This window comes from Oxyura jamaicensis, chromosome 2 (genome assembly GCF_011077185.1).
Source record: "Oxyura jamaicensis isolate SHBP4307 breed ruddy duck chromosome 2, BPBGC_Ojam_1.0, whole genome shotgun sequence".
Taxonomy (NCBI): domain Eukaryota; kingdom Metazoa; phylum Chordata; class Aves; order Anseriformes; family Anatidae; genus Oxyura; species Oxyura jamaicensis.
In genome coordinates, this window is record NC_048894.1 from 23,818,001 (window position 1) to 23,833,925 (window position 15,925).

Consider the following 15,925-nt stretch of genomic DNA (forward strand, 5'->3'; position numbering starts at 1 on the left):
TCAAGGGAAAATGTAAATGTTTGAGTCTTCAGTGAGGCTGTTTGCTAAAGTATCTGTAATTAATAGCTGTACATGTGCATAATATGTGCTTCTTTTTGAGCTGAAAAGTATCATTGAGTAATCTGATATGCAGTGTCTTTGACATTTATTTTCTAACCATTAAACCATCTTAATCTAGAATCACCATAAACTTATATTTTAAAATGCAACATTTTATTGTGAATAATATGAGTAACATTTGAGGTTCTCCCCTAGTTTCTTCCTCTTCCACCCATATGTTACCTGTATGGCATTGATGGTGATATGGTCCTTACAAGCTGTAAAATGATACTGAAACTCTAAAGAAATTAAATAGTTAATATATAATACTAAAGAAATATACTAGTTATATTTCTTTATAATAGAAATATAATAGAAATAGAATATAGAATATAATAATAGAATAATAGAATATAATAGTAATAGAAAAATACTAGTTAATATATAATACTAAAGAAATTAAATAGTTAATTTATTATATACAGAACATTGGAAACAAACAAATTTAATTTGCATTTGGTGAATATTTGTATCAGTCAAGATTGTTTTAAGAAAAAAAAAGGAGCCTAAAGGTAAGTGGAGGGGCAGGAGGGAAATCTTATTTTCCATTTGTTCTTTCCATTCTTAAGTAGGAGGATATTTATTATTGTAGTCTTACAGATATTAATACACATTTTTCCATCTGACTTTCTTTTAGCACACTGATTTATGTCAGTACATGGACAAACACCCCGGAGGGCTTCATCCAGAAAATGTGAAGGTAAGAGTCAAAAAGCACACACATTCAAGGCATGCACAGTAATGATGAATGTACAGAAAAAGTCCAATCAGTGGTTTTATTGAAGCTGATCATTAACTAAAGTGAAAATGATCAGCATATGAAGTACTTTTAATATTTTTTCTTTAAAAAATAAAAATATTTGAATGTTCCTATCAAAAGAACTTGTGAAGTCTTTAAAACTGATTCCAAGCCAGAAGGATAGTGTTACAATATTGGTAACCCCTCTCCTCCATTCAAACATTTGCTCTTAAGACAAACAGTACTGTTTTAAAGCACCTGAGAAAACATATTTTAGGCTGTCAGTACTAGATCTTCAGTGAGGTAAGTCATTGTAGGTTCATGGAGTTTGAGGGAACTATTGTGAGTTATATTAGGTAAATGCACTTCTTTTTACATGAACATATAAAATCTTTTCACCTCCCTGATTTTGACCAGGTATTTTCATAGCTGATCTCACAGTTTTTCCATTTTTCTTCTGTTCTAAGGTAGATATTAAGAATCATTGTGCAGGAAGGGGGCCGTTATTAGAAGGATTTAATGAATAAATAGATAGGTAGAGACTTGATCCAGTTACTTACTGTCAATTAAGCCAAATTATTTTAGCATAAAAAGGAAGCCAGTCAGACATACAGAGTGTGTCTTCTGTATAGATCACACAGATGATATTTGTTACACTTGTCTTGCACTTTGACATCATTCCCTTTGTTGTTCTACTTTGGAAGTGCTTAAATCTTCACTTGTTATACTGAGAATTTTATTCCAGTATTTAGTTTCCTGAACACAGAAATTGAGAAATTCATGGAAAAATAAATATATTTTCCCTGGAAAACTCAAAATGCCTGTTTAGTATAAGAAAACAAAATATTTTAAATTAGATTTTTTTTTTTCAATATTTCATCATTGTTGTACATCAATTAGTTGTATAACATTGATTAATTTTCTGTGCTCATTCATTGAAAAATGACATTCAGTATATTAAATTAAACAAGAATAACTGCCATCAAAAAATAAAAGGTTTGATTCCTCCTTATTCCTCCATGTTTGGCCAAGCTAAAAAAAAAAAAAAGAGTTATTTTTGAAAACAGATGATGTGTATGCTGCAAGTTAACATCCTTGTAATGTACGACTGTTGCTTGAACATTTTGGTAGTGTGGACAGGAAAAACTCACGGGTGTCCTCCCGGTTCCTCTATGAGTGCAGGACTTGGACACACGGCAGTGGGTGAGGTGGGAACTACTTTTCCATCACTAGAGCTTCCGAGCTTTCTTCGCTGCTCAGTTTCATAACTTTAGTTTCATGTGCTGAATATGCTTGTTAAAACACTAGCTCTGTGTTTCATTTCCCTACGTAGAAACAGCTCTGTACATTCAGCTCTGAGAGGTTTGGGATAAGCTAAGATTAGTTTTGAAAGTCCTTTGTGCTGTTTCACACTCAAAGGAATGCTCCAAGGCTGCAGCACTGTATAACTTAAGATGTAATATGCAGTAGACGTTGTAGCTGTAATTGTTCCCCAGTGAGAGGACATCGTAATTCACATAACTACTTTTTCTTGACAATATCAGGGCCCAGTGAGCTTGTCTTTGAGGAGGATAGGCCTACACGGGTAATTGGGCTTGCTAATGCATCGCTCCCCTAAATCCTGAGTTACCTGTCTTCTAAAGCAGATTTATTGCAGAAACCATATATATTAGTGGAGGCAGAAGGAAGATTTAGCAGGAAAGCTTTGCTGCTAAGCTGGCTAGCTGCTCTACAGGCGCTGCTGAATGGGGAGGGGACTGCAGCAGCAGCTTTTCCCTTTCCAAGCTTGCTGCAGCTGTCTTTACAATCCAAGAGCAGTGTTCAGCAACACTTCTGAAGTTAATGGGCATGTTAGAAATATTCCTCCAAGTAGCCAAGCGTAGAGTCTGATGTACTGCTAGTTCATTTTTTTAATGGCCAGTTGTATTATTAATAAAAAGGAAACTTGTATTAAAGGGGGAAAACATGGGGAAGTGGAAGGAGATGACTCTGCCCTTCTGCAACAAGTGTCCCATTGGGGAAATAAAATTACCATTTTCTGTTAAATAATATTAATGAAAATCAATTGTATATTAGTAGTATCTCTTACCAGGCCAGCAACCAAAGCTAGCTTTAATTTCTAACAGTAATTACTAAAACCTAATGTGGTGTTTGGAGCTCCTACCAATATAAAACTGAATCAATCTGTCTGGGATTTTCAGTGAAATCTTTATCTGCTCTCAAGCTCTGTGTCAAAAATATCTGTTCAGCCAAACACAAGGTTTTCTTCAACTAGGGGGACAGGCTGTGCAGAAAGGAAGGAAGGAACCCAGTCACAAACACTAACAACTCCCAGATCTCAGCAAGCATGCCAATTAAAAGTTTGCATCTCTCTTGTCTTGCAGAAGAGATATGATGGTTACTGCATAATATCTTAACGCTTTGTTGCACTGTACTCAATTTGTTAACGTGCGTAATCACAGTTCTGAGGCTTTGTCACCTATTTTGGTTCTTGCTTCTGGACACAGTTGTCTATCTGGAGCTCTAGTTGATATTTAAGGGTTGAACTGAGCCATGCTAATTAGCCTTCTCTCCCTGCCAGACCCTCCTTGCTAGAGGTCCTTCAGGAATTTCAGTTTCAGAATTGTAGACAGTGTTTGTTCAGAATCACTGGTTATGTGATCCACAGATCCATTTTTTAAAACTTCCAGTTGAGCAATTAAGTTCCAGTGGCAACAAATTTGTCTCAGCTCTCTGGGGCTAACCTGTGGGATTAAGCCATTGATGCTCTCACAGTGTGACCAAAGGCCCCCTGCCTTTTAATTTTGTTCTTGATGAAACTGCAGATTACTGATGGATATTCCTTTCCTTTCTGTCTTGTTGCAAGCTATTTTAAACACAAAACCAGGTAATGTTTCTTTTTCCAAAGAATGTTGTACATTATTTCCTGTAAAACTGTACTTTTGCAGAAGCAAAGCCATTATTTGCTTATGTTTTGGTTTCTACGGCGCATGTTCATCCTAATTATATTTCTGAATTTTCTCCATATTTACAAGATAAAGACAACACTGTTCCCTCAGGCTTACTTTAAGATGAGGAACTGTAAATAGAATAAAAATCCAAATTACTTTGATGGACACACATACTGCTGTCCCCTTGGGTCTTGTGTTTGACATTGCCTTTCTTTGTGATAGGCTTCAGATAAGCTATTTGCTGTCACTTAAATATTTTAAATAAAGAATAAGCAGAATATTACAAGTATTTGGAAATATAGAGAACATCTTAATTTGCAGTTGTACGAGTCTTGGGACAGTATGTTTAAGCAATCAAAAATACTGTTTTTTAACTTATTAGGCTTAGCTTTTTTAGTGGGGTGTATATATTCACTCTGGTCCAAACTGAAATCAGTACTGCAGGCTTCCTCTCCTACGACTCATGCCTCTTGGACCCTTGAAATATCTGGGTTGCTTCCTATAGCAGAAACTCAAGTGGTCACAGCAGCAAACTGACTCTGGCAGTTATTTTTCATGATGATCTTCATTCTGATTTGTGCATCTTTCTGTCTGGTACAGGGCCACGTCCCCTGGCTCTCCTGAGACATTGTTTGCAGCTCTCTATAAATGGCTCTTGTTTTGTAAACTTATAGTTTAATTTTTAAATACTTTTTTTTTCTACACTTGAGCACATCCTGTGAAAATGTATCACACTGCTAAAACTGTTCTTTTTTTTTTTTTTTGAACCTTTGAAATAATAGCAATAATAGCTGTATCTTTTACTTCATATTATAGCACTCCTAGTTGCATTTTATTTTTATCTGCACATAAGATCATTCTTTCATTTTGATGTGTTTGTTTTGTAGTTGAGTCAATTTTCTGTAACTCCTGTCATTGGTGAACAAGTGCAGTGCAGGCTCGCATCTGTCATGCCTGCATTGCCTGTTTGCATTCCTGCCTCAAAAATAAATATATTCATGAAAGCTGTTTTCCTTTTTAATTAGTGATGCTGCATTGAAATAGCTGCAGACTTTTGGGAAAAGCATCCGTAGATTTTTCTCTCTGGCTTTCTTTCTCTACTGGCAGCTTTAGAGGTAATATTACTTTTATGAGCATTTGACTTCAAGAAAATATCTTTGACAAAATAAAAAGACACTTGCCCCTGACCCACCATTCCGCAATCTGTGCAACACCAGACTGAGTGACAATGTGGATGTCAACCAGACAAAAACTGTTTCTGTCTCTTAAAATCACTCACTAAATCTTTTACTTCAGGCAACTTGGAAGGCTCCTATCATCTACTGTGGCCAGAGGGAGAAGGAACTTCTAGTTTGTTCTTCTTCCATCTAATATTGCTGCTCTGATTTGTTCTTCTCCCTGGACACCTTTTCTTTTCTCAGGGCCAAAAAGCAATAAGGAGAAATATGCAGGCCCTGCTGATGAACTTTGCATGCAGGAAACAGGAATATTTAGCCTTCTCCCAGGAGCTCTTACCCATTTAAATTCTGAGCCTTCCTTGTTCCTAGGAAGAAAGATACAGCAGTCTTCCATGTACAATTTATGGACATGTTTTGAAGCAAAACCTGAACCAGCCAAGCCCTATCTCCACCCACAACCTTCAGAAGTGTGTTTTACACTTGTCTTTACTCACTATAAGACTGAAGGTCTGAGGCAGAGAAAATAACTCACTTTAAAGGTGGCATGTGATATCTGTGGCAAAGTATGGGTAATGAATTTCCAATGACAGTGCTGTAATCTCTGGTACAAATACACTTAAAATGCAGAAAGAAAGAAAGAAAAAAAAAACACAACCAGTTTCAGTCTTAAAACTTTTCCAAAAGCAGATTAAAAGAAAAATAATTAATAGACATTATTGGAACATAATGGGGTGCTATAACATTTTTCTGTGCTAAGTGCTCAAAAAGAGATCAGTCAACTTTTTAGTGCTCTGAGTTAACAAAAATGAACAAAAGCCCTGAATCAGATATGCCAAAAATATTGGATTTATTAAACCAAGGTTTTATTACTGGCCTCCTAAACAAGATGAAGTGCGGGATGAATTGAAAATGTTGAAATACAGTGAACGTTATGTGATGTTATCAGAAATCTCAGGCTTACTCTGGCCCTTCAGTCACTTGCAGTATTCATTTATTCTTCTCCATACTGCAGTGCTGTGAACATTGTCCTTAGCTAATGGTTGTAGTTTTTAAAGTAGAATCTGTTCTTGACAAGATTAATAATTTTGGCTCATTTAATGACTAATGTGAAAATTAATAATCTGAGGCAAAGGTATCGGGTAGTTGTCATCATATGTCTTTTGTAAACATAAATATTTGTAATTGAATTCATTACTGTTGTAGAATAATCTGAAGCACAAAGGATAGGGAAGCATTGAGAACAGGAAAGGAATAAGGTAGCATATTTAAGCTACACAACACTTGCTGAGTTGGAAGTGCAGCTGCTGCACTTTGGCAGTAGCAGAGCATTACATACTGGCTCTTGCTAAGCAGAAGCTCCATTCATGATTACTAATATATAAAAACATATGCTTATGAGTAAAGCACAGTATGCAAAATGTATGATACAAATTATATGTTTTTCCCTGGATTTTGGTTGTGGCCTCCCTGTTGTGCTTCTATTTTCTTTCCATCACATAATTGGTTTGGGGTGTGCTTTGAGGGAGATTTACACTGAACCACATGCAGGGCCTGCCCTGCATCTGTGTGGGACAAATGTGCGACAAAGTGATGTTGGAGAAGTTGTGGCACATGAGCACCTATGTGTATGTAACTAGTGGTGTCTGACTGGAAGGTTGACTGCTGTACACTTAGATACACTGGAGCTGGGCAAGTAAATCCTGATGTTCCACGTGGCTATCGTGAATTTTCATATCTTGTTTCACCCATCTCATTGACTTCCGGCAATCTGGCAAAAACAATCTTTTACTCTAAAGCGAATACATACTATGGTGGTCCTTTTAATTTTATCGGTCATTACTGGAAGCAAATCAAATTAATGTCATGCTTTTGAAATCTACTCACTGAAATTAGCGATGCTGCCTATGTAGAGCTGAATTAAAAATGTATTCAAACAGATATGCTAAGTAGGAAGCAAGGCTGCTTAATGTGGTTGAGAAGTTGCTATTTTTCATTCCTCATTCAGAGAACAAGCAGGTGTGCGGCAGACAGAATAATGTTATGCCAAATTAAGGTTGTCTTTTACACATGGCATTGAGAATTGATTATTTAAATTAGACTTTTTCGTTATCAGACATTAAATATGGCATCAGCATTTCACTCTATGTCAGTCTTGTCACTTCAAGTAATGATTTGATAATATGCACAACTGTGAACAGTAAATGCAGAATCTTTATCAGTGTGTTAAAATTCACACTAGAAGAATATCACTTTTATATTTACTGCAGAGAGAAATGTGTGCAAACTCTAAACTGAAATGTGTGCACGTGTAATTTATTGTCTGTATGAACATAGTTCACATATGGCAAAAAAAAAAAAAAAAAGAATAGGGCTGAAGAAAACACTTTTTTTCTGTGTCTCTCAAAATTGTTGAGGCACCAGTTGCCACCCTGACCTAGTTCAGCATGGGAGTGAGTTGATGAAAGGGAGAAAAGATTTAATTATTTAATTAGAATTTAATTTTATTTTTACTTTTTTCATTCAGGAGTAAGAATCTGAAAGCGTCTTCTACTTTTTGAACATTAGCAGATGACTCTAACTGATCATAAGGGAGTGTCTTTATATTCAGTTAATTAAGCACACCTTCCTCCTTGCAAATGACTGTAGTTGAACCCAGAGGGGAGAAAAAATGATTAAAATAATATCAAAGAGAATAGAAGTTAGCCAATTAACACTTTACAGTCTCTTTTCTGTACAGTTCTGCTTCCAGTAAGTGGAAAAGTCTATAATATATATATATATATATAATTTTATGATCTGTATTCCCAGTGGCTGTATTGTTATGTATTTCTTCTTGAAACTGTCTTTGGTAAGACTCTTATGTAAGGAAGACAGAAGCAAGTTAGAAGCCTTTAAAAATGCTTTTTGGAAAGAAGTATTTTAACATTCTTTTTGAGAGAACTCAGTTGGTTTCAGTTAGGTCAAATAGGAGTACCTTTAATTGAAATAAAGCTTATTATGATTATCAAAATAAATCTGATTCAAATAGATAACAATTTTTTTATTCAGATAAGTTCCTTTATTCTTTAGGATGCAAACTCATGTCAAGTTAACACTGTCCCTGAAATTTCTTCATGTGACTATTTAAGCAAGAGAGTCTACAAAGCTTTGACCTAAAAAGTTCAGTATTCAGGACATTTTTAGAAGTGAAAAGTTGCATTTTATCTTGTGGGTATTACCCTGTTTGGAAGGAGAGAATAGAATAGCAAGCCAGCAGCGGTAAAATAAATAAATAAATAAATAAATCCTTGATCAGCTTTTGACTTGCTAGCCAAAGTCACACAGATGTATTTCTCATTGCCTCGGTGATAACACATCTTACCAGGTAGGTTTTTTTGTATAGTATTGGTTTAAAACAATTGGATCTAAAATTCCCAAACAACATAGTAAACCCAAACCTAGCTGAGCATAATGTTTGGTTGAGTTTATTTCTAAGGCTGTGTAATTGTACTGCGTGGATTCATTACCATCTTTTGCCTTTGCAAATAGCCAGTAATTCACAGAAGCCTGTATTATCCTCAGGAGGATAGGGAGAAGTATGTTGGTTGCAAGCATAAGGTGTCCTGGGTTGGGTTACTTTTACAGGTATTTTTAGATTTGATGGCCTGTTAAGAGTTGAGTGTGATATTGATTGATGCTGAATACACACTAGAGAATTCAAATGATTATGTGATACCCAGCTGGTGTGCTTTAATACATACAGCAAGCAGGAGCATGTGTGTTATTGGTGACGAGTGATGATAAAGCTTGTGCAGTCTTGTGTATTACTTTTAAAAAATAGCTATTCTAATAGAGCAATATGAGCTTGCTAAAGGAGTGGCACATTAATCTTGTATTGCTTTCAGCTTTTTTCTGAGCTACTCAAGGTCCATCTTAGCTCAACTCCCTTTGTGTTCTTTTGCTGCTGAGAGAACAGAGCAAAGAGTTGGACTTTGGTGTATCTTCTGTGGTCTAAAAGTTTCCATGTAGCTTTCTACTTTTGTATCTAGGGCTAGGTCCTTTATTCCCACAATAAAACATGTGGTAAGGGAGCTCAAATGCAAGAAATTCAGAAATCATTCTATGCCATCAGGAAAAGATTCTTCCTTACTGAAAAATGTCCCCTGCAGGGCTTATTAGCCTGCCCTCTTGGGCAGCATCCATACTGTCACTGGGGTTGCTGGTGCCTCAGCAGATACCATGTGGAAATGCTACATTTCCTGAAGGATCTCTCTGGGCATGTTGTGAATTTCTTCCTGCTTTTCATGTACCCCAGCATCCTTTGCCAGGAACTCTCTTTACCATCTCTGGAAATGGAGAGCAATGATGTGGAGTCATCTAAGCAGTTTTACACAGATGATCTGTACGTGAGCATCCCCCTTTATCATTAGATTAGTCAGAGCTGCCTGAACCAAAGTCAGAAAGCATTAACTCCCATCAGTCCCCTTAGATGTATTTTGGATGGCCTGTGTCAGTGTTAGTTTACAAGCTCATTTGGATGAGAAGAGCTCAAGATCCTATGTGACTTTCAGAGGCCAACAAGATAGTAAAGCATTTTGCTGTGTGTGCTCCATCTTGCAGCTGTTAGATGTGTGCATTTAATGGTCTAGCTTGTACGCTTGCCCAGACTCATGAAAAACACCATGAAAGCAGGGCTGTTAATCAAGGCAGCTGGCAAGTCTTTCAAAAAAATTCATTGGTTTAAACAGGCATTTTGTCAAATGTTATGTGTAGCTCAAGTGGCCATCCAGGACTTATACCTTAAAGACTATTTTTATTTCTTATAGGTGCTGCTATTTTTGTGTAATTGAGGTTTTTCTATTGTAAGTTTCAAGGACAGTTAATAATCACAGACCATAAACTCCAGATTAGCTTTCACCTACGTGCAGTTTTCTCATCGTGACAATGAAAATTCTTCATTAGAATATGTAGTTCAGACCAACGTGAAAGCTGTGTAACTGTTAAGGTAGAAATTTTTTATTTTTATTTTTTTCACAAGTATCTTCAATAAACAAGGCCTGAAACACAAATATACATATTGTCTGAATGTAAAACTGTTAAGTGTTCTCCTGCAAGATGAAACCATGCCAAAACCCTGATTCCTATAAACTAACCTCACTTCTCTTTTCTCTCTATTCCAATTTTCATCACAATGACCCTTGCCATTTTATGAGTCTTTCATTTTATTGCTAAACTGCCTTTCTCAATAATAAACTGCAAACAGTATACAAGTAATGCCCTAGTTTGTTTATCACAGGTTATTTGATGGTTATATAGCTTTGTTTATGATGATGCAAATATTAAAGCTAGTAATGTATAAGCTCAAGAACCTTGAATCTCTTCTATAACATTTCTACTTTCACAACCAGCAGAAGGGAAGCAGAGAGGTTTCTCAGGGAGAGCTTTCCTCAAAGACAGCAGAGGGATCTTGTCTGAGAGAAGGCAAAACTATTTCCTGAGGCTTCAGGAATGATTCTTTCCAATTCATTTTTTCTTCTTATGGAGTGGGGAACACTTGAACATAGAGAGGTTCTTCTGCTATTCTCACTTTCCAAGCAATCTCAAATGGCACAGTTTGCAAAATGTTCTACAGCCAGGACTTAAGTTTGTATTTTTACTTAAATAATAGAATCATAGAATCATTAAGGCTGGAAAAGACTTCATAGCCCTCCTCAGGACCCACTCTAACAGATCAACATCCTTCTTGTGCTGGGGTCCCCAGACCTGGACACAGCACTCCAAGTGATGCCTCACAAGGGTAGAATAGAGGGGCACAATCACATCCCTCAACCTGCTGGCCGTTCCTCTCTTGATGCAGCCCAGGATGCAGTTGGCCTTCTGGGCTGCAAGCACACACTGCTGGCTCATGTTGAGATTTTTGTCCACTACAACTCCCAAGTCTTTCTCTGCAGGGATGCTCTCAATGTGTTTTGCTTCCAGTCAGTGCTCGTGTCTGGGATTGCCCCGACCCAGGTGCAGCAACTTGCTGTAGAGTTCTTGTGCTCTAAGGAAAACATCCTTAAAGAGTTGCCAGCTCTGTTCAGCTCCCTTGTCCCTACGGATAGTGTTCCAGGGAATCTCATCCACTAGGCTTTAAATAGCTTGAAGTTCACTCTTTGGAAGTTCAGAGTCTGACTGTGTCTCTAAGTACCACATCTACTCTTTCCTTAAACACTTCCAGGGACAGTGACTCACCACTCCCCTGGGCAGCCTGTTCCAATGCCTAATCACTTTAAGAAGATTTTTTTTCCAACCTGAACCTCCCATGGTGCAACTTGAGGCCATTCCCTCTAGTCCTATCACCTGTGAGAAGAGGCCGACCCCCAGCTCCCCACACCTTCCTTTCAGGTAGCTGTAGAGATCAATAAGGTCTCCCGTGAGCCTCCTCTTCTCCAGACTAAAAAATCCCACTTCCCTCAGCCGCTCCTCACAGGACTTGTGTTCCAGGCCCTTCACCAGCTTCGTAGCCCTTCTCTGGGCATGCTCCAGGGCCTCCATGTCCTTCTTGTAGTGAGGGGCCCAAAACTGAACGCAGTACTCAAGGTGCAGCCTCACCAGAGCCGAGTACAATGGGACGATCACCTCCCTGATCCTGCTGGCTGCACTATTCCTGATACAAGCCAGGATGCTGTTGGCCTTCTTGGCCACCTGGGCACACTGCTGGCTCATGTTCAGGCAAGCATTGACCAACACCCCCAGGTCCTTTTTCTCTGCACAGCTTTCCAGCCACTCTCCCCCAGGCCTCTAGTGCTGCATGGGGTTGTTGTGACCAATGTGCAGGAGCTGGCACTGAGCCATGTTGAACCTCATCCCATTGGCCTCTGCCCATTGATTCATCCTGTCCAGGTCCCTCTGCTGGGCCTTCCTACTCCCCAGCAGATTGACAATTACCCCCAGCTTGGTATCATCTGCAAACTTACTGAGGGTTACTCAGTTCCCTCATCCAAATTATCATTAAAGATATTAAAGAGGAAGGGCCCCAACACTAACCCCTGGGGATCACCACTGGTGACCGGTCACCAGCTGGATTTCACTCCATTCACCACCACTCTCTGGGCCCAGCCATCCAGCCAATTTTTAATCCAGCAAAGAGTGTACCTGTCCAAGCCATGGACTGCCAGCTTCTCCAGAAGGACACAGTGGGAGACCGTGTCAAAGGCTTTGCTGAAGTCTAGGTAGACTATGTCAACAGGCTTTCCATCCCTCACCAGGTGGGTCACCCGGTCATAGAAGGAGATGAAGGTGGTCAGGCAGGACCTGCCTCTCATGAACCCGTGAAAAATCTTCTCATGGTTTGGTATCACCAAAGTAAAAGACATGCTAATGGGGAAAGGAGAAAACAACAAAACTTGACGAAGTTTACCCTGTAACGAGTTCAAGGAAATTTTCCCCTTCTATTTCATGATATTCCTCCAAGGAGGAAGCAATTCACACAGTGTATGTGAGAGAGTTAACTGACTTTTGTGGAAGTCCTTCATGAGAAACATATATAGAAGTTTTAGACAAACCTATGTTCCAAAGCTGTCCGCAAGAGCAGAGGTTTATTCTGTTTATCTATGAAATTGCAGGGTTTTTTTCTTAGTACAATGTGTCAAATCATTTGACGCTTTGCATTAAAGCCAAATGAAAGGCCAAATTAATTAATATATTTTGAATTATAAAGATGACAGTGCTGTAAGATAACATGATGCTAAAAATAACAGTTGAAGTTTGTCACTGAGTTAGTTTAACAAAATGGTTATTTTCCATATCTTTTATGAAAAGAAGTTGGAAGTCATTTAGAAGAATTTAACTTATATTTTAAGGCTGTAATGAAAGACATTTCTGCTTCCTGCCTTTAAAATAGTTTTTGTGTACTGTGAGTTCCATTTTAACCACAATTCAAAAAGGAATGTGCATGTTACTTATGACTTTCCTGCTATTCTTTCTTTTGTTTCTGTATTTTGCTCTTAAGTTTCCTCAGCACATTGTTAGACTCAGCCCTGGAAGAAGGTGATTGATATGACTCTTTGTGCCGTGGCTAAATAGCTACACATACAGTGTATTGTGTCTGCACTTGGGGAAAAAATGAAATGCAATTAAGTTCATTTCAACTTCAGTAACATGACATTTCTGTTTCTTTCATGTCAGCCTTTATTCTTTTCTATAATCAGATTTTGTAACCCCTTTTATATTGTCTTCTCACTTCAGCAGTCACTAAATAGGATGCTTGTGTTGCAAATTAATTAGAGATTGTTATGCACTCAGGTTGACTTTTCCCAAACCTTTGGTGTGGTTTCCACAGCTTCCAGGGGAGCATGTTTCACCAGCTGGTGAGCTGTGAGGCGTGAGGTCCATCCACTCTTGAATCTTCCATTTTGGGCATTACAAATGCTTGTTCTGTTCCAACTCGGAAACTGTAGTACTTCTTTAAATATTTTAGGCAATAGGAATGATCTATGTATTAGGAGAGATTTTTCAAAACTGCAAAGAAAACTCCTAGGAAACAATTAATCACCCTTTGTATTGACAGAAATCTGCTAGTGAATGATTTACAGCCTTTACAGCAGGTGCCACTAGAAGAGTGCAGGAGAATGATGGGAGAGGAGTTGAAAAGGGGAGGACAAAAGATCTCCATCATCCAGCTCTTTGTTCATAATTGTAAATTAAGAAAATACAAAACATCAGTGCTTAGCTCTAGGGAAAGCATTTGTAACGTACAGTGAAGAGGTAAAAAACAAAACAAAATATAAGAAATGAGTTAGGTTCTTACTTAAATTTAAGACTATTATAAGTAGGTTTAAAGAGTCATCTTTTTGTTCAGTGTGAATTGTCATTTCTTAATGAAATATACATAAGCAACTCCCATAAAAGACTTTGAAGGGGAAAACCTCTCATACTTACAGATTACCTTGGGTACACAGGCATTATTGTTATACTATTAATTTCTTTGTTTTAGCTCCAGTCCCATCCCCCAACCTTATCTCCCCATCCCTATCCACCCTGTACTGTTGTTTCCTATAATTAGGGAAGATACACATCTGTCTTCAGGCTACCACCTAATCTCTAAGGCCATATGGGTAAACGGAATAAAATTATAATTTGGTAGAAATCAAGCCTTCTGCACATGGGTATATTGCTCTTGTTCTTTTTAAAGAAGGCAAATTGAATCTACAATATAGTAGGGCTTGGAGAATGGGGTTAGTCTTTGCAAAGTACATATTTTTTAGATTGAAATTTCATTGTGTTCAATTTGGGTGGGGAATTAAGCAGTTTGGGAGGAATTCTAACACAATGCTACCACAATATGCAAGCACCCTGCATATTGTTAAGAAATCAGCTGTGGTTATATGCAAAATATTAACAGAGGTCATTTTTTGTCCCCCTCTTTTTCAGTTATTTTTATTTCAGTTGCTGCGAGGACTGTCTTACATCCACCAGCGTTACATTTTGCACAGGGACCTGAAACCACAGAATCTTCTGATCAGTGACACGGGGGAGTTAAAGCTGGCAGACTTTGGTAGGCAAGCAGTTAATTACAAGTCTCTTATAATGTTGTAGGAATGTCAGACAGATGGTTCCATTGATTTCTCTTCCCCCCACCCTATTCCTTAGACACACCTTCTTCATTGTAGATAATTGCACATTTTTCTCCTGAGCGAAGAAATTGATTATGGTCAACAAAATGCTTGATTAAAAGGCAGCAAGTGAGAAACAAATACATACTCCTGTTCTCACCAGGAAAATAATGCTGGAAGTATTTCAGTTTTACTTGTCATGAGACCTCTGAATTAAAATTCAGAACCTTTGAAAAGAGTGATTCAGAGAGAGAGAGTTGAGGAAATACAGAATATGTGAAGAGCACAGTCACTTTGTGCAAGCAGCTCTAGGGTTGTGGAGATCTGGAAGTAGGATTAACTTTCATAAAATGATGATTGATTGAAAGAGACTGAAAGATTTAAGAATATTTATTCTTTCTGAAGATAAAAGGAAACTAAGATCATCTGGACTGCTTTCAGCATCCATTCTTAGTCCCTTATGGGGAAAAGCCTTATGTGAAGTATAGAAGCAGGAGAAATTGTCCACTGAAAGGTTAGCCCTTTTATATGTATATATATATATATATATTAATTTTGATCTTTAAATACTTTTTAGTGGCTACACTGGAGATGTAATCCTTCTTCTGAAAGTCATCATGAATGCAGATATGGCAAATGGCAATATTTTTCTTTAGTGATTTTCAGAAAATGTTGTAGGAATGTCTCTTTTTTCCAATAGGTCAACTTCTCAGCTACTGATTCCAGCAGAACTTCTGAAGTAAACTGAAAATACAACCTATCAGCTTTTTTGAAATGTCTTTTATTTTTATGACTGCTATCCACATCAGGCTTCTCATTTCATTCACCAGCAGTAATGAGGAAGCCTTATGTGCTAATTGGCAATTTCACTGTTAATGTAGTCCTGTTTTTTGTCTTTTAATTAGTATTACTGCAATTAACAGCTCAGTATGTATTTGTTGTGCTGGAGAACAGAGCAGAAATTCAGGTGGACGCTCCACAAGAACTTGATTGTGAGGTGATTAAAGAAACAGTATTAGAAACAAGAATAATTTATTTTTACATACCATTTTCTGTGGCTGTTTCTCAAAACCTGGAGGATACCAAAAGTTTCTTAAAGAAATGATTAAAAAAAGCATTCCTACATCTTGTATTTTTTATAAGATTTCATTTCTTAAATACTTGAAAAAAACAAATCATTAAGTGCTTTTGTTTGCAGTGAAGTATGAATTAGTCTTATGTTGATGGTGTTGAAATGTTTGAAATAGATAGTTTTGTTGTATTGTTGCTGTGTATAATACACTGTACAGTTATCTGAATCCCAAATATCCCCATATTATAAATCCTTCAAGAGATTATTATGACAGTGCTCCAGCTTTGGAGGATACTGAAAACTCTGACCTT

General features: G+C 37.6%; 1 protein-coding gene across 4 annotated transcripts in view; it reads left to right on the top strand.

The window, feature by feature from the left end:
• Positions 1-15,925, top strand: part of CDK14 (cyclin dependent kinase 14) — a 329,549-nt gene that overhangs the window by 151,781 nt on the left and 161,843 nt on the right. For all 4 annotated transcript variants that reach the window (XM_035319413.1, XM_035319415.1, XM_035319414.1 and 1 more), the window contains 2 exons: positions 737-799; positions 14,361-14,484. In XM_035319413.1, coding sequence (XP_035175304.1) covers positions 737-799; positions 14,361-14,484 — 187 coding nt within the window. The remainder of the gene's footprint in view (positions 1-736; positions 800-14,360; positions 14,485-15,925) is intronic.